General features: G+C 38.1%; 1 protein-coding gene across 1 annotated transcript in view; it reads right to left on the minus strand.

The window, feature by feature from the left end:
* ADAM2 (ADAM metallopeptidase domain 2) overlaps nucleotides 1-24,784 on the minus strand; it is an 84,079-nt gene that overhangs the window by 1,804 nt on the left and 57,491 nt on the right. The window contains exons 16-19 of the mRNA XM_036297241.1: nucleotides 19,887-20,070; nucleotides 7,640-7,714; nucleotides 7,278-7,416; nucleotides 6,407-6,409 (exon numbers count right to left, since the gene is read on the minus strand). Coding sequence (XP_036153134.1) covers nucleotides 6,407-6,409; nucleotides 7,278-7,416; nucleotides 7,640-7,714; nucleotides 19,887-20,070 — 401 coding nt within the window. The remainder of the gene's footprint in view (nucleotides 1-6,406; nucleotides 6,410-7,277; nucleotides 7,417-7,639; nucleotides 7,715-19,886; nucleotides 20,071-24,784) is intronic.

Raw genomic sequence — 24,784 nt, forward strand, 5'->3', positions numbered from 1 at the left:
ATTTATACTTTCAGCTTCTTTCTTTAGATTTATTCCATATCAATAGTTAATTAACTTGAGATTTTTTAGGTTGTTTTGGCTTATGTTGGTATCCAGTTGTAATAGTACAATGTTTTGAAATGTCTTTCCTTACACATTAAACTATCTTTGTACTTTTTTTGAAAAAATAACTAACCTTATATTAATGGATAAATTTATAGCCTCCTTATCTATCTATCTATCTATCTATCTATCTATCTATCTATCTATCTATCTAAACCATAATATGCAAATTGACTGGACAGCGGAATGACTGGCCAACTATGATGTCCACTGACCAAACGCTCAATGCAGGAGCTGCCCCCAGCCCACAGGCCCAGACCGCCCGATGGAGAACCCAGAACCAGGGGTGGGTGGTGGCAGACACAGGAGGCACCGGGGCCCTGATTGCCCTGCCAGTTGCCCTACACACAGAGGGGGGGGGGGGGGCTTAGCTAACAAGCAGAAACAACTAACCTCTCGGTCTTTCCTCCCAGCCAGTAGGATCCAATCGCCAATGGGGAACTGGGAACTAGGGGTGTGTGGCGGCGAATGTGGGCTGATTGCCCTGCCAGTTGTCCCACACACAGAGGGTGACCAGCAGCAGCAGCAGCAGCAGCAGCAGTGGGGGGTGGGAAAGGGTGGGGGAGGTGGGCCTGGCAGCTGGAGAAGATTGGCCCTGATCGCAGGCCAGACCTAGGGACCCTACCTGTGCATGAATTTCATGCGCCAAGCCTCTAGTTTCATTATATTGATCTACTTGCATATTTATCCTATACAAATGCCACACTGTCTTGATTAATTTAACTATAAACTAAATTTATACTATACTAAATTCAATATAAGGCAATGAGACAAATAGACTAAATAGTCCTTCATTGTCATTCTTTTTCAGAGTTGTTTGATTATTCTAAGTGCTCTTTTGTTTATTATAGAATCAAATTATTAACATATAAAAACAAAAACAATCTACAAATTCAATGCAATCCCTATTAAATACCAACAGCATATTTCAAAGATCTAGAACAAACTCTCCAAAAATTCATATGGAACAAAAAAAGACCCCGAATAGCCACGGCAATCCTGAGACAGAACAACAAAGTAGGAGGGATCACAATACCAGATATCAAGCTATATTACAAAGCCACAGTTCTCAAAATTGCCTGGTACTGGCACAAGAACAGACATATAGACCAGTGGAACAGAACAGAGAACCCAGAAATCGACACAAGCCATTATGCTCAATTAATATTTGACAAAGGAGGCAAGAGCATACAATGGAGTCAAGATAGCCTCTTCAGTAAATAGTGCTGGGAAATTTGGTCAGATAAATGCAAATAAATGAAAGTAGATCACCAACTTACACCATACACAAAAGCAAACTCAAAATAGATAAAGGACTTAAATGTAAGACTGGAAACCATAAAAATCCTACAAGACTCCATAGGCAGAAAAATAGCAGACATATGTCGTAGCAATATCTTTACCGACACAGCTCCTAGGGCAATGGAGATTAAGAAGAAAATAAACAAATGGGGCTACATCCAAGTAAAAAGCTTCTGCACAGCAAAAGAAACGGTCAACAAAACAAGAAAGCCCACTGCATGAGAGAACATATTTGCCAACGTTATTTCCGATAAGGGTTTGATCTCCAAAATTTACCAAGAACTTATGCAACTTAACCAAAGGAAGATAAACGATCAAATCAAAAAATGGGCAAAGGTTCTAAATAGACACTTTTCAATAGAAGACATAGAGAAGGCCCAGAGGCATATGAAAACATGCTCAAAGTCACTAATTATCAGAGAGATGCAAATCAAAACAACAATGAGATACCATCTCACACCCGCCAGAATGGCTATCATCGAGAATCAACAAATGACAAGTGCTGGCAAGGATGTGGAGAAAAAGGAATGCTCCTGCACTGCTGGTGGGAATGCAGACTGGTGCAGCCACTGTGGAAGACAGTATGGAGTTTCCTCAGAAAGTTAAAAATGGAACTCCCATTTGACCCAGTAATTCCACTTCTAGGACTATATCCCAAGAAGCCAGAAACACCATTCAGAAAGAATATATGCACCCCTATGTTCATAGCAGCACAATTTACAATAGCTAAGATTTGGAAACAGCCCAAGTGCCCATCAGCAGATGAGTAGGTTAAAAAACTGTGATACATCTACACAATGGAATACAATGCTGCTATAAAAAAGAAGGAACTTTTACTACTACCATTTGCAACATCATGGATGGAACTGGAGAGCATTATGCTAAGCGAAATAAGCCAGTAAGAGAAAGATAAATATCACATGATCTCACTCATGTGTGAGATATAATGATCAACATAATTTGATGAACAAGAATAGATCCAGAGACAAATGGTAGGGGAGTAGGGGGTTAGAGAGCAACCCAAGGACTTGTATGCATGCATATTAGCATAACCAATAGACACAGGCACTGGGGCGGTGGGGGCTTGCCCAAGGTGGGAATGGCTGGGGGGAGGGGTTAATTTGGGGAAAAGAAGACATATATAAAACTTTAGACAATAAAAATCTACACTAATAAAAGACAAAGATACTAATTGACTGTACCTCTGCTAAGCCCGAGCCATGCCCACCAGCCAATCAGAGCAACTATATGCAAATTAACCCAACCAAGATGGCAGCCGGCAGCCACAGAGCTGAAGCAAGCAGAGGCTTGGTTGCCCCCTTGATAGACACAGCCAAGCTTCCTGCGTGCCCTGGCCGGCTGTGGCCTCCATATAAGGCAACAAAGTTTCAATTATAGAAGCTAAATAAGTCCCAGATACATGCTTCCAGCTAGCCTCCACTGGGAACTTGGGTGCCTGGGGGCCGTGGCCAGCAAACATCCATCAGCCCCTCACCCAGGCTGGCCACACCCTCATGGGGTGAGGGTCCCTGCTGGGGGGCTTGGCCAGCCTGCAAACAGCCATCGGCCACTCACCCAGGCTGGCCAGGCACCCCAGCAGGACCCCCACCCTGATCCGGGACACCCTTCAGGGTAAACCAGCCGGCCCCCTCCCATGCACCAGGCCTCTATCCTATATAATAAAAGGGTAATATGCAAATTGACCCTAACAGCAGAATGGCTGGGAATCACTGGTCACTATGATACACACTGACCACCAGGGGGAGATGCTCAATGCAGGAGCTGCCCCCTGGTGGTCAGTGCACTCCCACAGGGGGAGCTCTGCTCAGCCACAAGCAAGTTTGATGGCTGCTAGCACAGCGGTGGTTGTGGGAGCCTCTCCTGCCTCCTCAGTAGCACTAACGATGTCCGACTGCAGCTTAGGCCTGCTCCCGCTGGCAAGTGGACATTCCCTGAGGGCTCCCTGGCTGCCAGAGAGATGTCTGACTGCTAGCTTAGGCCCAATCCCCGGGGAGCGGGCCTAAGACAGCAGGTGGTCATCAACCGAGGGGTCCCAGACTGAGAGAGGGAATAGGCCGGGCTGAGGGACCCTCCTGAGGGCACAAATTTTTGTGCACCGAGCCTCTAGTAATAATAATAAAAATATAAACAGTAAACTTATTTAAAAACCAAAAAACATAAAATGCTGCATGCTTTTATGCTTTTTTAAATCTATAGATTTAATTTGCTGAGAACTTAAATTTTAGTAATAATAAGCCTTGCAATTGATTAATATGGCATGTTTCTTCATTTATTCGTGTGTTTAATATTTATCTACATTTTGCTTTAGTTCAGTGCTAAGGTTTTGCATATTATTTGTTAAATTCATACCTAATATTTTTAATTTTATGGTATTGTAAATGGTTGGTTTTCATTTACTACTACTATTATATAATAATAATAATGATTTCTTAACATTTTTTTTGAACTTTCAGAAAATATTATTTCTGGAAGAGTTTTTGTAGATTCTTCAGGACTTTCTATGTAATTACCCATATCATCTGCAGTCTTATTTAATTCTTTCCAATCTTCATGCTCCTAATTTCTTGTTATTTTGCAATGTATTTCACTGGCTAGAGCTTATGGTGAAATGTTGAATAGACATAGTAATAGCAGACTTTATTCTCTTGTTAATATTTTGGGAAAAATAATATATATATTTCATTATAAAATATATTAACTATGTAGTTTTGCTGCTGCTTTTTTATCAGATTGATGAAGTTTACTTATATTAGTAGTTTACTGTTTTTTTAAAATAATCATGACTAGGTGATGAATTTTTGTCAAATGAATTTTCTGCATGAAATAAAAAAATAATATACTTTAAAAATTTTTGTTGATTTAGAGAACTGTACTGATTGACTTTCAAATGATAAAACAGTCCTGTGTCCCTAAAATAAACCCCAGATAGTCTGGATTGTTATCTTTTCAATATAGATAACTATATATCACAAGGAAATATTTTCTTGAGAATGTTTATATCTATGTTCATGAAATAAATTATTCTGTAATTTTTTAAACTTCATCTGGATTTGGCACCAGCGTTATGTTTACCTCATGCAATGACATGCTAGGATTTCTCCAACCTAGCTATTTTAAATAGTATTTCTTCCTTGAAAATACTTAGTGGAATTAATCTGTATGTTTTCCATTTAGACTTGTATTTTTTAAATTTGTGTTGGTGGTGATTTTTAAAAATCATAAACCTACAGATCTAAAAAGTTTGTATTTCTGGTTTCTTGGTACTACCCTTTTATTTATAACTATTTCCATTAGAAATAGCCCCTTTCATATCTGAGTAGCTTCTTTCCTGTAATTGATTGAGCTCAAAGAGCATACATGCTATTCAGATCACTTTCAGTCTGAACTGATATAATTTCTCTTAAAATGTGTGAATATTTTGTGTATCAAATAAAAATACACCCTGGGAAGCAGTTGAGTATTTGCTCCCCAGCATATGTTGTCAATTTGGCTCTAATAAACACATATAAAAAAACTTATATAAGAATGCAAGACAATAATAATAATAATAATGCCCTATTAAATAAAGGCCACACCCACAAATCTTTTTGAGATAAGCATTTTTCCATATTGGGCTGGTGAGGCTGCCATGGAATAACATATTTAAGTAGCCTTTTTATTTGAGAGTTTTGTAAGGCATTCCAATGCAATACTTTGAAGGATTTTGTTTAGATAAAGATATCTAAGAGGCATCACTTCAAGTTTTACTGAGATTGTCACAGAAGGGTTTTTACATTCATGTGCTTGAGTTAATTTTATTTGAGAACAAATTTTATTGCTTAATATCTCAAATTTGGCTGTTAGACATTTTTTACTTTAAGAAAATTTTTCTAGAACATATAGGAATAATTATTTTCTTTTGCAAACCAAATAAATAAATAAATAAATAACTGCTTTACCTTTGCTCTACATTTTCCTTAAAAATTGATTATTACCATCTTCTTATATTTAATCATAGGTAATGTAAGTTACCTACCTGCAAATCTTTACAATCTACCTAGTAATCTTGAAAGTCAGAAATATGAATTATATTTTCCACCTTACCACAGGCAGTAATGATGCCAAGTAACTTATTAATTCATAATAAAACTAAATTTTCCAACTTATAATAATATTATTTTGAATTGCTCACCAACTGTCTTCTGAGGGCAGTTTTATCATATACTGATAGTTTTCAATAGTTTCCTACAGTTCTTTCTACCACACATCATCCAATGCCAAAGCTAATGCCACACATATTTAGATACTTGTTATATAAGTACACCTTCTGGTGTCAAATTATTTTCATTTATATATCAGAAACATATATAGATGTGATAGATATATGATGATAGATAGCTAGATACCAGATAGATAGATAGATAGATAGATAGATAGATAGATAGATAGATAGATAGAGGGAGCTGCGTAAGCAACTACAAATTTAGTAACGTAAAACATTCATTTAAAATTGATCATTGTGTGGGTCATCAATTTGGGAAGGGCTTAGTTGTGCAGTTGTGGGTTTGTGCCTCAATGTAATCAAATTTCATACAGAGCAAATGAGTTTCAACAGAATAAGTGGTCCCAGAAAGAGAACCCAGAATTTATATTCTAAAAGACCCAGTCAGAATCTGTAGTAAGACTATGGCAGTCTCAGAATCTCACTTGTGAACATTTTATTGATTAATCATATCACTAAGGTCAACCTAGATTCTAGCAAAAGAGTGGTCTCCTCTGCTCACTGGGGAAATGGCATGTGTGTGGATGAACAGAAGCAATTAATTTCAATTGATTTCAACATAAGCTACTGCCAGTTAATTGTTACTACTAAAATGGAAACAGTTTGATAATGCTTAAATATTATATTGTTATAATTTAATAATCTATTACACATGGTCTTAAACAATGAAATGAATGTGGAAATGTTACAAACTACCTTTGGCACAAAATCTGGTAAAACCTGCTTTAATTATATGCAAATTTAGGTTTTTATATCAAGTCTGGCCCTATGCATCATTGGATATGCTGGCTTGCTCCAAGGTCCATTCCTGCAGTGAACAAAAACAATTATAGGAAACTACATTCCCCCAGTTCATTGACTTTTTGTCTTCTTGTTAGATTTAGCCAATGGAAGTCACTGGATACAATTTAGAGTATCAGAAGAGTAAAATATCCATGGTTTTTATCCCCTTTCCTCTCCTACATCACTAATAATGGCTGTGAATGCTCCATATCTCTACCTCATGCCAGACAGCACCTCTCCTTGTAATTTACATACTAATATATAGATTTGACTAAAGTTCTATGTCATTCCACATGGCTCAGATTCTGGTTCCAGAAATGCCACCTCCTTTTATTGTCCCAGTAGGCCCAAGAAGTAATGAATTTCTGCTGTTGCTAATCTCTAGTTTGCTTCACCATTCTCTGATTGGTTTTTATCTCTGCTATTACATTACTCTCTGTAAGTAAAACATAAGTTAAATAGACTGTCAAACCTCAGAGGGAAGGTAGGGGAAGGTAGCGGCAAGGGGGAGAGATCAACCAAAGGACGTGTATGCATGCATATAAGCCTAATCAATAGACACAGACACCAGGGGGGTGAGGGCATGAGTAGGCGGATGGAGGGGCATTGGGGGGATAAGGGCACATATGTGATACCTTAATCAATAAAGAAAAAACATAACTATATATGATTTATTATTTGATGTTCAGACATAATCTAAATATAAATCTATAGACAAAGCAGCATGTATTTCTTTAATTTAATAAGTTAAAATAAGTTAAGATGTGTTTTGTGTTTTCAATTAGCTTTTATTACTTACCAAGATTACGGGCTTGGGCTGGTGTTGTTGCAACAGCTAGAAAATTGCCACTGTCAACACTCCCGCCAGGAAATGAATCTTTTTCACTTTGGCAATCTGGAGGTAAATATTTGGGATTACAGTGGCAGTTTTTTTTATTATTGCATACCTGAAAACAGGAAAAAATATAAATAGTTCAAATTATTTGTGTACAACTAGAATTTTAAAATAATACTTAAGTCAGATAAGACCAATTTTCTTATGTGGCTTATGAATACATGAGTGCGCGTGTGTGTGTGTGTGTGTGTGTGTGTGTGTTTAACTGTGTGTGTGCTTTCCGAGGATCACTCTCAGTGATACCTATTCTTGTGTGTCATAAGACTGGTACTTACACCTTGATTGTGGCATTTTTGTGGAGTACAGTCATAGCCCAAGTCATTATCTATACACTTCTGTTTCCTGCACAACTAAAAAGGAAATAAGCCAAAATAAGTCAACTGAAATGGCATATATATTTGTTATCTAATTAAGAGATATTGGTTTAAGAATAAATATTAATATACTAAGAATCAGTGAGTAATTTATAGTGCTACTATGTTTTTAGCACTAGATGAGACTCTGATTATCTGAGAGTAAACAAAACATTAAAAACATCTTCCCTGCTTTTGCTGGGATGGACGGTACAGACCTGAAATAAATAAAATCAAAGATTAACATGTGATAACTAGTGTAATGAAAAAAATAGTTATATTAAAAATACAGGGAAATAGTATGGAGCACTAACATTGAACAGACTTTAATCAAGCATAGAAATGAAAGGTACTTGTAGAAAAAGAAATAATATTTAAAATGACCCTACATTGGAAATAGTATGGAACCTTTGAAAAATATTAAGGGCAATGTAGTTGTTACACAGAAAACAGCTATTGAATGATTGATTAATATTTGAGTTCTACAATGTGCTTGGCCCTGAACACACACACACACACACACACACACAATTCTATTGTTCATATTACAGTAAAAAATATAGAAACACAAACAGAGACCCCCAAAAAATATTCCTAAGTGTGATGAGACTGAAATTGTTATGGTAGGTTTGTGTAGGACCTTCTGATCTCAATCAGAAAGTTGGCCTATTACCTATAAGCAATTGGTTTTATTTAGAGATTTAATTGAAAATGGGAAGCCTATAAAAGTAGGTTTTGGAAAAGAAGATGGAAAGGCAGAAGAAAATGTAGAGAGATAAATTAGAATGTAATTACAATAGTCCAGGAAAATAACCATAGAGTGAAATTGAGTGGTATTAAACTTTAGATGAAAACCAGTAGTTGTATTTGAGATATAGTTAAAAAGTTTAATCCACCCAAGTTTAGTGATATATATGATGGAAAGAGAGATGGGTCAATGACAACAAGGTTTCTAGCTTGTCTAACTCTTTTGGTTGCGGCACAATTAATTGAGATAGGGAAAGCTGGGCATAAAGTTCAAAAGTTTAAAATATTTACAATATTTTTTAAGACTTCTTTAAACTTGTAATATTAAGTAAGACTATGCTTTAAAAATGAAAAATAATGTTTACTGCATTCATAGAAAGCCTTAGGGTAACTGATAATAAACCAAATAACACATAATTGGAAATATTATTTTTACAAAAGTTTTCTAAATAACATTGGCAATATTTCTTTGGGATTCTCTTCTCTTGAAATATGTATGACCATAATGTACTAATTTTTAAGGCCGGAGAGTGAATAGAATCTGCTCACATAGATTTTGCTAAACATTACTGAGCATGGGGAATACATTATTGATAGTGTCTGATAATTATAGCAACACATAACTCTAAGACTTAGAAAGAAATATACTGATGACAAGTATAGTCAGGTTATTTTGAGTGGATGTGGAAATAGTCTAAACGTTCTAGCTCTGGATAGAGATTAGTGTTCCTTCAGTTAAAAACATATCTGTTCTATTAGAATGATCTCTTAACAACTAACTAGAACTTAGGCAGAGAAGTTAGATATATAATTATCAGAGCTGTTGTCCAGAAGAAGATAAACCTAATTCTCAGAATTGTTAAATAAATTCTTTGAGTCACACTAGAAAGTTGAGAAGGAATTATTGATATTGTTTCTGTGCAATGAAATTATTTTTTTTCTGATTTAGCCTGTTTACTTCTGTTATACCATGGAGGAAGGCTAGGGAGAAACACCATCCAAAGGAAGAATCTATAAAACTGCAAAAATTATTTATCTCCACATAAGAATAATATAATGAAAATAATTGTTCTTGATCAAACTCTCTTAAACATATATATTTTTTTAATTTTTATGAGACAAGAAATATAATACATCTTCTTATTCTTGTCACTTAGGCATAGTAGGTTTCTGTAGAGACATTCTTGTATGGAGTGCCTAAAATGATGAGTAACACAAACAATATATATATATTCTTTTAAAATAAACACATCGTTGTTACTGAAAATAAGGTAAAAGTTATTTTTAAGCTCAGAAAATGCGAGACAATGTGATTTCTCAAAAGAATCAAATACTGAAGCCAGCATTATTCCAGTGGCCATCAGTGACCAGACATATAAGATTTAAATGATCATGTGTACCCTACACCAGTGACACTTATGAGCAGGTTTTACCTAATCTTGAAAAAAAAATCTGAAGAGTAAAATAGTGCACTAGGAAGTCCCAAGTTGTTTTCCCTTGGAGATATTTTTTTAAAAAGAAGGAAGAAAAAGAGGGAGGAAGGGAGATAGGAAGGAAGGAAACCTATAGGAACTAGGGAAGCAGTCTAAGATCTAAAGCAACCAAGCAAATCCCAATCAAGAGAAAGCCAAAAAGGTAGAAACCTTTGTGGCTTTTTTGTTCAATCTTGTGTCGCTCCTTTGGCATAGTCTTGGTTTGAAGAAGCTGAGTTCCCAATTCCCTCCCTACACTGAAGGGAGCAGAAAAGACCATATTTTCAATATTACATCTGAGAAGTTCCTGAGGACTTGTCTCGTTTACCTAATTTAAATCTCAAATGGAGAGATGCAATGGACACTGCTCAGGAAGACTTAGACTTTGAAGACACCTGGGGCAAGAGATTATTGGTGGAGACATACAATAGATCACTTAAAGCCCCAAAGAAATGCTTGCATGGGACTATTTGGAATAATAAGACATTTAAAGCATTCATAAATGTGGGAAATCAAAAAAGTCATACAGAGGCCCTGGAAAGATGCATATTACAAAAGTTATCAGACCACAGCTTTCTCCACAGGCTGATGCCAAGGGTCAGAGCTACCCAACAAATTAGTACAGGACTGTCCCTGCCCAGAGCCAGCCTGAAAACAATGGGGGAAGTGATTGTTTTATTTAAAAGATCACAAGAAATAAAAAGAAACAGAAAAGCATATCTCATTTAAGTGAAATGGCATGTTATTTTTAAATAACTATACTACATCTGCTGAAGAAGATAAATGAAAACTGGATAATGAAAGGAAATTAGCCCTAGCCAGTTTTGTTCAGTGGATAGAGCATTGGCCTGTGGATTGAAGGGTCCTGGGTTCCATACAGGTCAAATCAGGTACCTTGATTGCAGGATCCTTTCTGGCCGGACCCTGGTGAGGGCGCCTGCAGGAGGCAACCAATCAATGTGTTTCTCTCACATCGATATTTCTGTCTTTTCCTCTTTCTTCTACTCTCTAAAAAATCAATGGAAAAAATATCCTTAAGTGAGGATTGAAAAAAAAAGAAAAAGAATAGAAGGAAATTAGAAAACTGACATGAACAAAATGAGAATATCAACAAAGATATAGCAATTTTAAAAAGCAATAAAAATGATGAAAAATACAATACAGGCATACCTCATTTTCTTGTGCTTCACTTTATTGCACTTTACAGAATCTGTATATATATATATATATATATATACTGAAGGTTTGTGGTAACCCTGCGTTAAGCCAGACTATTGGCACCATTTTTCCAATAGCATTTGCTCACTTTTTGTCTCTGTGTCACTTTTTGGTGACTTTCACAATATTTCATACCTTTCCATTATTATTTTTGTTATAGTGATCTGTGATCAGTGCCTACGATGTTCCATTGCAATTGTTTTGAGGTACCATGAACCATGACCATGTAAGATGGCACATGTAATCAATAAATGTTGTGTGTGTTCTGACCACTCCACCAGACTGGCTGTTTCCTTATCTCACTCCCTCTCCTCAAGTCTCCCTATTCCCTGAGACACACAATTTTTGAATTTGACAAATTAATCACCCTACAATGGCCTCTATTGGAGGCCCCAAGATTTTTGTCCCAAAAATCTTGGGGCCCTTAAGAGTCATGTTAACTATACTCTTCCTTTGCTCTATAAATGGAACAATGAAGCCTGATGACAGCACATCTATTTATAACATGGTTTACTGAATCTTTTAAGGCCCCTGTTGTGACTCACTGCTCAGAAGAAAATATTTCTTTTGAATTGAGCCTGCAACTGAGACATGTGCCCTTGACTGGAATTGAACCAGGGACCCTTCAGTCCTTGCAGGCTGAGGCTCTATCCACTTAGCCAAACTGGCTAGGACAGAAAAGATTTTAAAATATTACTGCGCACCCAAGACCTCTGATGAAGATGAACAATGAGATTGTGTGTGTGTGTGTGTGTGTGTGTGTGTGTGTGTGTGTGTGTGTGTGTTTCATGCTTGCTAATACAACATCCATTTTGTAGCCCACAGATCATCTTATTATTTAAGGAATACATTTTGAAAGACTATCGCTGTTATAATAGTGATTCCTCTGATGGGTTTCAGCAAAGTACATTGAAAACCTTTTGGAAACGATTCACCATTCTAAATGTCATTAAGAACATTTGTGATTCATGGAAAGAGGTCAAAATATCAACATTATCAGGAGTTTAAAAGAAGTTGATTCCAACGGCCATGGATGACTGAGAGGTTCAATACCTCAGTGGAGGAGGCACCGGCAAGTGTGGTGGAAATAGCAGGAGAACTAGAATTAGAAGTGGAGCCTGAAGATATGACTGGGTTGCTACCATCTCATGATAAAACTTTAATGGATCAGGAGTTGCTTCTTATGAATGTACAAAGAAGTTGGTCTGTTGGAATGAAATCTATTCCTGGTGAAGATGTGAAGACTGTTGAAATGACAACAAAGAATTTAGAATATTATGTAAACTTAGCAGATAAAGCAGTGCAGTGCTTTGGAAGATTGACTCCAATTTTAAAAGAAGTTCTGTTGGTAAAATGCTATCAAGTAACACAGAAAAATTGTTCATGAAAGGAAGAGTCAATTGGTGAAGCAATCTTTATTGTCTTATTTTAAGAAATTGTCACAGCCACCTGAACATTCAAAAATGATCATCCTTATCAGTCAGCAGCCATCAACACCAAGACAAGACCCTTTACTATAAAAAAGATTATGACTTGTTAAAGACTCAAATGATGGCTAGCATTTTTTAGCAATGAAGTATTTTTAAGGCGTGTGCATTGTTTTTTAATTATTATGTAACATAATAACCAGTTGCATTTCTGTATATCAATGCTGCACAATTTAAAAAGGAAATTAAGTAAACAGTCCCTTTTTCAATAGCATCAAAAATAATAAAATACTAAGGAATAAACTTAATCAAGGAGTTGAAAGACTTATTGCTGAAAATTATGAAACATTCTTGAAACATATTAAATAAGACACATACAAATAGAAATATATCTTATGTTCATGCATATTTTACATCAAAAATAGTATGTTATATCCAGTTCTTTATAAACTAGGATAAAAGGTAATAACACTAAGCTCATATTGTAAGAACAATATAGTTGATCCTTGAACAACTCAGGGGTAATGGTGCTGATTCACTTGCAGTTGAAAATTAGAGTATAACTTTTGACTCCCCCAAAACTTAACTACAGTCAGTTCTTGGTATCCATGGAAAAATTAGTTCTAAAATCCATGGATTCTCAAGTTCCTTATGCAAAATGGCATAGAACAATACATACCTTCAGCCCTCCACATCTGTGGTTTCTCACCCGTGGATCAAAAATATTTTCAATCCACTGTTAATTGAATCCACAGATGAGAAACTGTGGATATGGAGAGTTGGCTATATTTATTGAAAAAAAAATTCATATATAGCTTTATAATGTCCGAGAATAAAAATAATATGTATAGGATTCAATACTTCTTGCTATTTTTTTTGTTGATAAAAGGAATTTTGAAATTTCTTGTGACAAAGTGTTCATTCAAATCCAAATGAACATTTACATATTAGTATGTAAAAAATGATATTCTAATTTGCAGAACACATAAAAGTTTTTGAACACTAATATGCAGCTAGCTTGATCATCTTTTGCTAAAAGCAAGATATAATATACATGAAGCCAACATTTTGCGGCCACCGCTTGGCTAAGACCTTCCAAAATTTCTATCCAGCCTCTCTATCTCTCTACCTTGAAACAGAAACTTCTTCAACATTATCATGTATTTTTTTTAATGATAAACAGTAGCATGATTTCAAACGGCTGAAGTAGATGTCTATTTGATAAAGTATCACCTTGGTGCACCCTTTCCTCCCATTTGCTCTTACAATAATCCTTCTTGAAATGTGAAGATAGTTGGAGTTCCATTAATCATCTTGAAAACATAAGGAAGAGTATCACTTTACCAGAAAAGGATCTATAGCTGAAAAACTAGACTGAGTCTGGATCATTGATGATATGATGAAACCCCATGACATCTCTAATGGACAATTTTTTGCATGACAAAAGAATGGCTTAATCCATATCCTGTTTAAGCCATTTTTGGTGGATAAAACCATTCTCGGTGGTTCTTGTTCCCTGTGCAATTCCTCACTTATACAGTCTGTGGTAGATTATTTAGAAATAATAGAGAGTTAAAAATTAAAGACAGTTTATGCAATAATTTGGGAAATTTTTGCAAAGTGAATTTTATAAAAGCAAACTTATTACAAAGGTTTTTTTTTTGTTTTGTTTTTTAATATATTTTTTATTGATTTTTTACAGAGAGGAAGGGGGAGGGATAGAGAGCTAGAAACATCGATGAGAGAGAAACATCGATTAGCTACCTCCTGCACACCCCCCACTGGGGATGTGCCCGCAACCAAGGCACATGCCCTTCACTGGAATCGAACCCGGGACCCTTCAGTCCGCAGGCTGACGCTCTATCCACTGAGTCAAACAGGTTAGGGCTACAAAGTTTTTTAAATGTCTGAATTTTATGTGAGAATTTGGGATAACAATTCTTCATTTATAATTTTATTCCTAATTTTTAAAATTAATATTAGTAATGTAATAAGATTTTATTATGTATGACAAATCTATATATATAAAAGCCCAGCAACCATTACTGTGGAACCAGAACAACCAGAACAACTGGTGGCTATGCCACGCACTGTGGCAGCCAACCAGCCTGATCCAGGCCCCAATTGCCTCCCTCCCCGGCCAACCCAGCCCCCGATTGGCCCCCAACACCCTGATAGGGGGCGGGGACAGCTGCCAACCACCTGAGGCCCCTCCCCCTGGGTGGCCCCTCCCATAGTCAGCCTCCAACACCTCTATATTACTGCCTGGCTCCCTGGTGCATGTACATTTAGTGTAAGCACAAGAAAATAATTATCAGTCCCTTTTGACCCTGACCAGAGTCTCCAGAGGGCTCTGCTAATACTGCAGCCAAGGTGTGGAATTCTCCCTCTATGTCCCACAGCCCCAGAATACCTTCCAAGTTAGCCAAAAATGCAACCTAAGCATTAACGGGATGGCGGCCCTTTGCTGAGGAGTATAGAGAGGCTGGATGGGGATTTTGTGAAATTGCAGTGCCTTGCAAATTAGATGAGCTTTCAATATCTCTTTAAATGGGGCAGCTAAGAGGACCCACAGGCTACCAGGAGCAACAGCAAAGGGTAGGCAAATTCAAAAACAGAAAAACTTTTAAACAAACAGACATGAAGATCATATTGGAAAACTAAGGGTAGTGCCCCAGGAAGAACATAAAAATCATTAAAGGGTCATCATTCATCTTGATATACATTTGCAAACAACGCATAACTATCTCATGGCTTGTGAAATGCAAAACACTTCTGTTGTAGGTTTTCTTTTAACCATCCTTAAAGTATAATTAGATCCAGCTGGAGGAAAGCTATAGCTACCAGCATTAGACACCCTGTCTGGCCCCATCCCTGATTGGTCCCCACTGGGGTGGGCCGAATGTACCCCACCCATGCACGAATTTGTGCACTGGGCTTCTAGTATTTCCACAAGATCAACTGAAAAGAATATATTATACACATGTATACATTCATAATGATTTACAATTAAAATGTGAAAAATTTTAAGATTTCATTTATTCCTGGTTACAACCAAAACATAAATTTTTACTCATCATTTCCAAAATAACTATTCTGCTCCCAAATCAATTATATTTTGCCTTTCCCTATATTCTTCATCAAGTAAGTTAATGCATTATACTTCTTATTAGATGAGAGAAAATTTGTAACTTAAAATTTAGATTTAAGAATAATTTAAACCAGCTTTGTTGTGTACTTATGTATATATACCTTAGTGACATATATTTCATAGAGCAAAAATGTAGGAAGACAGAAATTCTGATACATATACATCTGTACAATCTTTTATAATAAAGAGGTAGTATGCAAATTAACCCTCACATCCTCACTAGATGGCTGCCTATGACCAGGCTGGCAGGGGGGTTAGTGAGGGACGACCAAACAACTGGACAGCAGGCTGCATGGGGCAACCAGGCTGGCAGGGGAAGGCAGTTGGGGGCAACCAGGCCAGCAGGATGGGGACAGTGAGGGGCAACTAGGCTAGTGGGGGTGGGCAGTTGGGGGCAAACAGGCCAGCAGAGTTGGGCAGTTGGGGGTGACCAGGATGGCAGGGGTACAGTAAGAAGAGATCAGGCTAGCAGGGGGTGGGGGGAGTTAGGAGCTACCAGGCTGGCATGCAGAGATAGTGAGGAGCAATCAGGGTGGCAGGGGGGCATTTAGGGGTGACCAGGAAGGCAGGCAGGTGAGCGATTAGGCAGGATTGTGAGAAGGATGTCCGACTGCTGGTTTAGGCCCAATATCCAGGGTCCCCAGGGGTCCTGAATTGGAGATGGTATAGGCTGCTCCCCCCTTCCCATGCATGAATTTCATGCCCTGGACCTCTAGTGGATAATAAAATTAGATAATAGAATGGGATGTTCTTGTAAAAAATATGCAGTTAGTATAGCTACATAAGTATGTTATATATTGATGTCCTAAAAGAATCTACTTATATAAAAACCATGGGTGGTGTTCATCATGTCCAGAAGAACCGCTGCGACCAAGTGGAAGGAAGTCAGTCCTGCAGGGGTTGTCTTGGCAATGGCTGAGCCCACCCCCAAGCTATTTCCTGTAAGGGCGGGGTTTGAGGCAGGAACCCGCCCTCAGAGCATGGAGGCAGATCTTTCTAAAGTGTGCCGTGCGCCAGCATGGCCAGGTTGAACCTGAGTGGGAGCGGCTGAAAGGCTTAGAAAAGACAGACAAGAGAATGAAAGCCGGGTCTCAGTGAGACGCTGCTTCTCTGAGAGACAGCAACCATGCTCACAGCCATGCCTTTATTTTATAACAGATGCTACTAGGCAAAGTAAGGGTGTGACCAAGATGTTTACAACATTCTCCTGGGCTTCAATCCTACTCAACTACATGCACCTGAACTCTATCAAGCCTACATCACTCAGGCACGTGGGGCCATGTGTTCAGACCATAGGTTCAAGCTTACAACTACAGCTGTTGGCTATAATTGTGCTGGGAGGGCCCTGCCCTCCAAGCTGGGACTTGCACTTGGCAATTAGTCAGTCCAAGGCTTGAACCTGTCCAAAACACTATAACGTCTCCCCACAATGAAGTTTAAATACTGTTTCTTTGTTACTAGTGTTGTGGCCCCACCCCATAACACAGAAGCCATTTCCGGAGGATGAGGCCAAGGAATCAGCATTTTAAAAAGATTCCCAGGTGATTCTAACGTGCAGCCAAGGTTGAGAACCACTGCTATAGATAATATTAAACATATATCTAAACGTACAATTCTTTGTCCAAAAAATGAGCATGTTCAAAAATTAAATGAAGAAATTTTGGATATATTCGATGGAGATTTTCACACATATTTGAGTGATGATTCCATTGATTCCACAGATGATGCTGACAAGGAAAATTTTCTCATCAAATTTCTTAATAGTATTACTCCTTTGGGAATGCCATGTCATAAATTAAAATGGAAAGTGGGTGCAATCATCATGCTATTGAGAAATCTCAATAATAAATGGGGTCTTTGTAATGGTACCAGATTTATTATCAAAAGATTACAACCTAACGTTATCGAAGCTGAAGTATTAACAGGATCTTCAGAGGGAGAGGCTGTTCTGATTCCAAGAATTGATTTGTCCCCATCTGACACTGGCCTCCCATTTAAATTGATTCAACGACAGTTTCCCGTGATGCCAGCATTTGTGATGACTATTGATAAATCACAAGGACAAACTCTAGACCAGTGATGGTGAACCTATGACACACGTGTCAGAGGTGACACGCGAACTCATTTTTTTGGTTGATTTTTCTTTGTTAAGTGGCATTTAAATATATAAGACAAATATCAAAAATATAAATCTTTGTTTTACTATGGTTGCAAATATCAAAAAATTTCTATATGTGACATGGCACCAGAATTAAGTTAGGGTTTTTCAAAATGCTGATACGCCGAGCTCAAAAAGTTCGCCATCACTGCTCTAGACAATTAGGCATATCCTTACCTGAACCCGTTTTTGCACATGGTCAGTTATATGTTGCTTTCTCGCGAGTTTGAAGAGCATGTGATGTTACAGTTAAAGTTCTAAGTAGTTCATCACAAGGGAAATTAGTCAAGCACTCTGGAAGTGTTTTCAATCAATGTGGTGTACAGGGAGATAGAATAAGTTTAATCACTTCATCAGTCATTGTTTGCATCACTGTTGTTTTTATATCATGTTTTTGTTGTTTTCATATCATGTTGTTGTAATTTTCATATCATGTTCTTGTTGTTTTCATATCATGCCTCTGTTGTTGTTATATCCTTCTGTTACTGTTTATTTATTAATACATTTATATATTATTTTCATATACATTTTACTAATTTCCTTTCATCTCTCACACTTCGATTATAGAGAAAGGGAAAATAACAATATTAAAATATCCCTGCTAATTAATTCCCTTTTTAAAAAAATATATTTTATTGATTTTTACAGAGAGGAAGGGAGAGGGATAGAGAGTGAGAAACATCAATGAGAGAGAAACATCGATCAGCTGCCTCCTGCACACTCCCCACTGGGATGTGCCTGCAACCAAGGTACATGCTCTTGACCAGAATCAAACCTGGGACCCTTGAGTCCGCAGGCCGACACTCTATCCACTGAACCAAACCAGTTAGGGCAATTAATTCCCTTTTAATGTGCATGAATTTCATATACCGGGCTACTAGTGTATATATAATGTCTGTAGATTCTATTACATTCTCAGAGAGAGAGAGAGAGATTGGATAGAATGTTCATCAAAATAGAAAGAGTATTTACTCATCGTATATGTGCCTTCTATTAATTTTTGCTTTACTCTATTCATTCTATACTAGAGGCTTAATGCATAAAATTTTTGCAAGAGTAGGCCTTTAGTCGCCCTGCTGCCGACACCAGCTTCTCTCAGGCCGCCGGCAGGCACCAGGAACCCAGTCTTTCCTTACAGCCCTGGCTTCCTCCGGAAGGTTATCCAGAAGGACATCCAGAAGAACATTTCGTCTAATTAACCTATTGTGCTTTTCTTATTATAGATTATTATAGACTAGAGGCCTGGTGCATAAAAAGTCATGCACTGGAGGGGGGTCCCTCAGCCTGGCGTGCCCCCTCTCACAGTCCAGGAGCCCTCAGGGGTGGGAGGCAACCTGGAAATCAGGGGAAGGCGACACCCCCATCATACCTCTGCTGCTGTCACTGCCAATAGCACAAGCCTTGGCCAGCCCTGGTTACCTGAGTCTTGGGCTGGCCCTGGGAAGCTGGGCAGATGCCATCCAAGGCTTGCCTACACTTCAGCTGGCCCTGCTTGCATGAGCCTCAGTCAGTGGGGGGTACAGGAGGAGCCAAAGCCCCCGGAGGGGCTGAGGGGACTGGGCATCGCCATTTTGTGAGGGTGTGATGGTCAATTAGCATATTCCCTCTTTACTATATAGGATTATTGTTATCACTTAAGTGGTAACATATTATTTAACAGCTATTTTAAAGTAATTATATCATAAGATAGGTCATAACATTAGAAATACTCTGTGTATTATAATTTAACAAAATAAATACAGTGAATGAATGATATGATTCTCAGATCAGTGAATGTAAAAAAAATTTAAGAAAAAAGGTAATAAAATATTCATGGTGATATCATATATGCATGAAAACAGATTATATATTTTTTCTTTTTTAGTTTTTTCTCATTTAAAATTTTTCTATTTTTTATGAAATTGAATGTGTACTTAAATTATGAGGAAAATACTAATCATGCATTTAAAAATAGAGTATAAATTAGAAAGTCATTTGAGACTAAAAGCATACATACCTTATTTGTACCACAAACAGTTCCATCTTTTACCCACATCTTATCGCTGTCAGCATGATCATATTTATATTCCAATGCGACACAGATATTTCCATTTACATTAGTATAAATAATAATGGCGCTGTTACTTTCAATTATATTTTCACCATCATGTTTACATATTAATTTTCCACACATCACATCACTATAATTTACAAATAAATGAAAATCATTAGTTTTAAATACAAATAAATATTAGAATATCATTTCTAAAGCAAAAAGATTTAAATAAAACACTGAAGTTCTGAAAAAAATTATATGCAATTAATTGTGAAACACAAAAAAAATGAGGGTCTTATCTACATTGATAATAATGGAACATTTTAGAGGAGAAACTAAGATGGCGGCATAGGTAAATACCGGGAAATTGCCGCCTCACACAACAATTGAAAATTACCGCAAAGGACAGAGCAAACATCATCCAGAACAACAGGAAGGATGGCTGAGTGTAAATTCTACAACTAGAAGGAAAGAAAAGCACGCTGAGAGCCAGAGGAGCTGCAGAGGTGAAGTGCAGAGGTACAAGTGCAGAGGTATGGCCGGCTCGAGAGCGCGAGTAAAGGGGGTGGCACCTGAGGACGCGGCTGTCTTTTTGAATCACAAGCTCCCGACTGCTCTGAACTCCGGTTCCGGGAAGTCTCTGGGGACCCAGGACTCATACGGGGAGAAGCTGGTCTGTCCGGCAGCGGGCGAACTTGAAGGCGGCTTTCCCTCAGAGGTGCTTGCAGCAATTAGCGGGTCACTGAGACCCGCGACTCCGGGCGGAGAATCAGCCATAGCTCCTTGATCCGCCCTTTGATTCCCTGAGACCCCACCCCACCCAGGCTGCGGCAGAGGCTTTTGCATGTGAATGTACCTAACTGCAGCCGAACCAGGCAGACCCGGAACTTCCAAGAGAAGGCCTAAGGCCCCGCAGCGGCTTGCATTGCTTCACAGCTGAGCCTCTTCATGGCTCCTGCTGTGTGGCCTCAGGCAGAGGCTGAATTAGCACCTCCTTAGATCCAGGAGCCACTGTACCCAGTGGTCAGAGGGGGACCATCCAGATTTCAACTCCTCAGATCCATAAGGGACACACTCAGGGAGCAGACTCAGTGAGCACCAAAGCCCCACTGAAGCAAGTCTTGCCCCAGAAGGGTGTCTTCAGCACAGACGTTCTCCCACTTTAGACACAGCTGATTCTCACAGCCAACTGGCCTGGAGGTCAATTCCTCCCAGTGATCCTACAACAACCAAGGCACCAAGAGTGCACCAAGAGTGTCCACCCCAGTTAACTGGGGAGGCTGAGCTACTGGGCCCTACAGGACACCTGGCGCGCAGGGCCACTCTATCAACACAGAGAAGCTGCCAAAATGCGGAGACAAAGAAACAGGTCACAAATGGCAGAAATGGAGGAAAGCAAACGATTGGATATAGAGTTCAAGGCCACGTTTATAAGGTTTTTCAAGAATTTTATGGAAACCACCGATAAATTTAATGAATCCCTCAATAAGTATAGTGAGACCATGGAGGACATGAAAAAGGACCAACTAGAAATTAAGCATACACTGACTGAAATAAAGAATAATTTACAGAGATCCAGCAGCAGACAAGAGGATCCCAAGAATCAAGTCAAAGATTTGAAATACAAAGAAACAAAAAATACCCAACCGAAAAAGAAAAGAGATTCCAAAAATATGAAGATAGTGTAAGGAACCTCTGGGACAACTTCAAGCGTACCAACATCAGAATTATAGGGGTACCAGAAGGAGAGAGAGGGCAAGATATTGAAAACCTTTTTGAAGAAATAATGACAGAAAACTTCCCCTACCTGGTGAAAGAAATGGACTTACAAGTCCAGGAAGCGCAGAGAACCCCAAACAAAAGGAATCCAAAGAGGACCACACCAAGACACATCATAATTAAAATGCCAAGAGCAAAAGATAAAGAGAGAATCTTAAAAGCAGCAAGAGAAAGACAGTCAGTTACCTACAAGGGAGTACCCATACGACTGTCAGCTGATTTCTCAACAGAAACCATGCAGGCCAGAAGAGAGTGGCAAGAAATATTCAAAGTGATGAATAGCAAGAACCTGCAACCAAGATTACTTTATCCAGCAAAGCTATCATTCAGAATAGAAGGTCAGATAAAGAGCTTCACAGATAAGAAAAAGCTAAAGGAGTTCATCACCACCAAACCAGCATTATATGAAATGCTGAAAGGTATTCTTTAAGAAGAGGAAGAAGAAAAAGGAACTCTTACCATTTGCCACAGCATGGATGGAACTGGAGAGCAGATAAATACCACATGATCTCACTCATTTGTGGAATATAATGAACAACATAAACTGATGAACAAGGACTGATCCAGAGACGGAGAGGCATTGATTGGACTGTCGGGCCTTGGAGGGAAGGTAGGGGAGGGTGGGTTTAAGGGGGAAAGATCAACCAAAGGACTTATATGCAAGCATTATAGGCCTAATCAATGGACATGGACAACAGGGGGGTGAGGGCATGAGCGGGGGTGGGGGGGTGGGGGGGTGGGGGGGTAGAGGGTAACGTGGGGACAAGGACACATATGTAATATCTTAATCAATAAAAAATATATTAAAAAAATAATGGAACATTTTAGTAATGATGAGCTACTTCCTAGATAACCTGATATTTAATGATTCTTTTACTTTTTTGATTCTTAGACATAATCAATTTCCAGTTTATTCTATACTAAAAAATTAACAAAGTTTATCCTTTTCATTTTTTAAACATAATACCTACTTCTCATCATTATGGGTAAAGACTTTGAAATATTTTACTTAATAAATAGTAACATATAACCACTAAAATATATCATAATGATAGCACTATGAAGCACAAAAATTATGAAAGTAACCAGAAAATGAGAAAAAGCATTAATAATCTCCAAAATTAATAGGGGACTCATATAACTTAACAAAAGGAAAATACACAATCCCCCCCAAAAAATGGGAAAAGGAACTAAATAGACACTTTTCGAAAGAGGACATACAGAAGGCCAAGAGACATATAAAAACATTCTCAGAGTCACTAATGATCCCAGAGATGCAAATTAAAATGACAATGAGGTACCATCTCACACCTGTCAGAATGGCTATCATCAACAAATCAACAAATGACAAGTGTTGGCAAGGATGTGGAAAAAGGGGAACCCTCATGCATTGCTGGTGGGAATGCAGACTGGTGCAACCACTGTGGAAAACAGTATGGCATTTCCTCAAAAAATTAAAAATAGTAATCCCATTTGACCCAGTAATCCCACTTCTAGAAATATAACCCAAGAAATCAGAAACACCAATCACAAATAATATATGCACCCCTATGTTCATAGCAGCACAATTCATAATAACTAAGATTTGAAAACAGCCTAAGGGCCCATCAGCAGATGAGTGGTTTAGAAAATTGTGGTACATCTACACAATGGAATTCTACACTGCCATATAAAAGAAAGAACTCTTACCATTTGCAACAGCATGGATGGACACGAAGAGAATTATACTAAGTGAAATAAGCCAGTCAGAGAAAGATAATATCACATGATCTCACTCATTTGTGGAATATAATGAACAACATAAACTGATGAACAAAAATGGATCCAGAGATGGAGAAGCATCAAACAGACTGTCAAACCTCAGAGGGAAGGCAGGGGAGGGGAGGGGAGTCGGGGCTTAAGAGATCAACCAAAGGACTTGTATGCATGTATATAAGCATAACCAATGGACACAGACAGTAAGGTGGTGAGGGTATGTGCTTGGAGGTGGGAGTGGCCAGGGAGAGGTCAATGGGGAAAAAGGATATATATGTAATATTTTCAACAATAAAAAATTTAAATTAAAAAAAGGTAATTCCACCTTTGGCTTTGGCTTTTGTTGTTGCTGGAACACTGTCGCCCAAATCTGCTTTACTGCTGAGCAGTGGTGACTGGAGATGCCCTTTGAGCCCTGGCACTGCCCCAGGTGCAGCCAGCCAGGGAGGGACTGTGGGAGTTTGGCTCCAGGGCCTGTCTGGCCCGTCTCACCCAGTCCCACCCCACCAGCCATCTTCTAAATAATTTCCTTTCAATGTGCACAAATCCGTGCATTGGGCTACTAGTTTTATACAATGAAAAACAAGAATAAACTGTTTACATTTAAAGTCCTAAATATTTTTTATCTAAACTCCTAAATATTTATCTAAACTCCTAAATATTTGCTACGCTAAATTTAACATCTATTTACCTTTTAATTGAGTACTTTCAAAAGTAAGAGTTCAAGGGTCAAAGTGACATTAATAAACAAAGTAAACAAGTTATATACTGTGGGGCTATTGCTATGTCTATTATTTAAAGTATATGCACTATTTTAACAAAATGGATATACTAAAAATCATGTCTAATGGATTATTGTCCATATCTGTTTGTGGCACATGCTATACCATAACATTTTTATTTGGTCCATGAATTCTGTTTGAGGTCGTAAGTCAACCACACATCCATTGCTACTTCAGAGGAGTCAACAAATTCTCCTGCACAGGAGAGACTAATCCCAGCCCAACTACATACCATATTCTCTAAATAACCTTCTACTCAGCATAAAGTCTTAGCAATATTGAAAATATAGATATGTTAGAACAATTTTAGGGGTGGGAGGATCAATTTTCTATTTCTGATTTTTTGCCTTTTTTGCAAAAGAGGAAAATTTAAGAGAGAAAACTAGCCTCTGGCATTCATTGAAGGTCTGATATTACAGCAAGGCCTTGAAGTTGATACAAGCTAAGTTGCCCTCATTGCTAGACCATGGTATTTACCTGTTAAATACAGGCCAGTATAAGAATATCAACTTTAGGTAAAGCCATTCAGTGACTATGCAGATC

The sequence above is a fragment of the Myotis myotis genome, unplaced genomic scaffold (assembly GCF_014108235.1).
Source record: "Myotis myotis isolate mMyoMyo1 unplaced genomic scaffold, mMyoMyo1.p scaffold_m19_p_3, whole genome shotgun sequence".
Lineage (NCBI taxonomy): Eukaryota > Metazoa > Chordata > Mammalia > Chiroptera > Vespertilionidae > Myotis > Myotis myotis.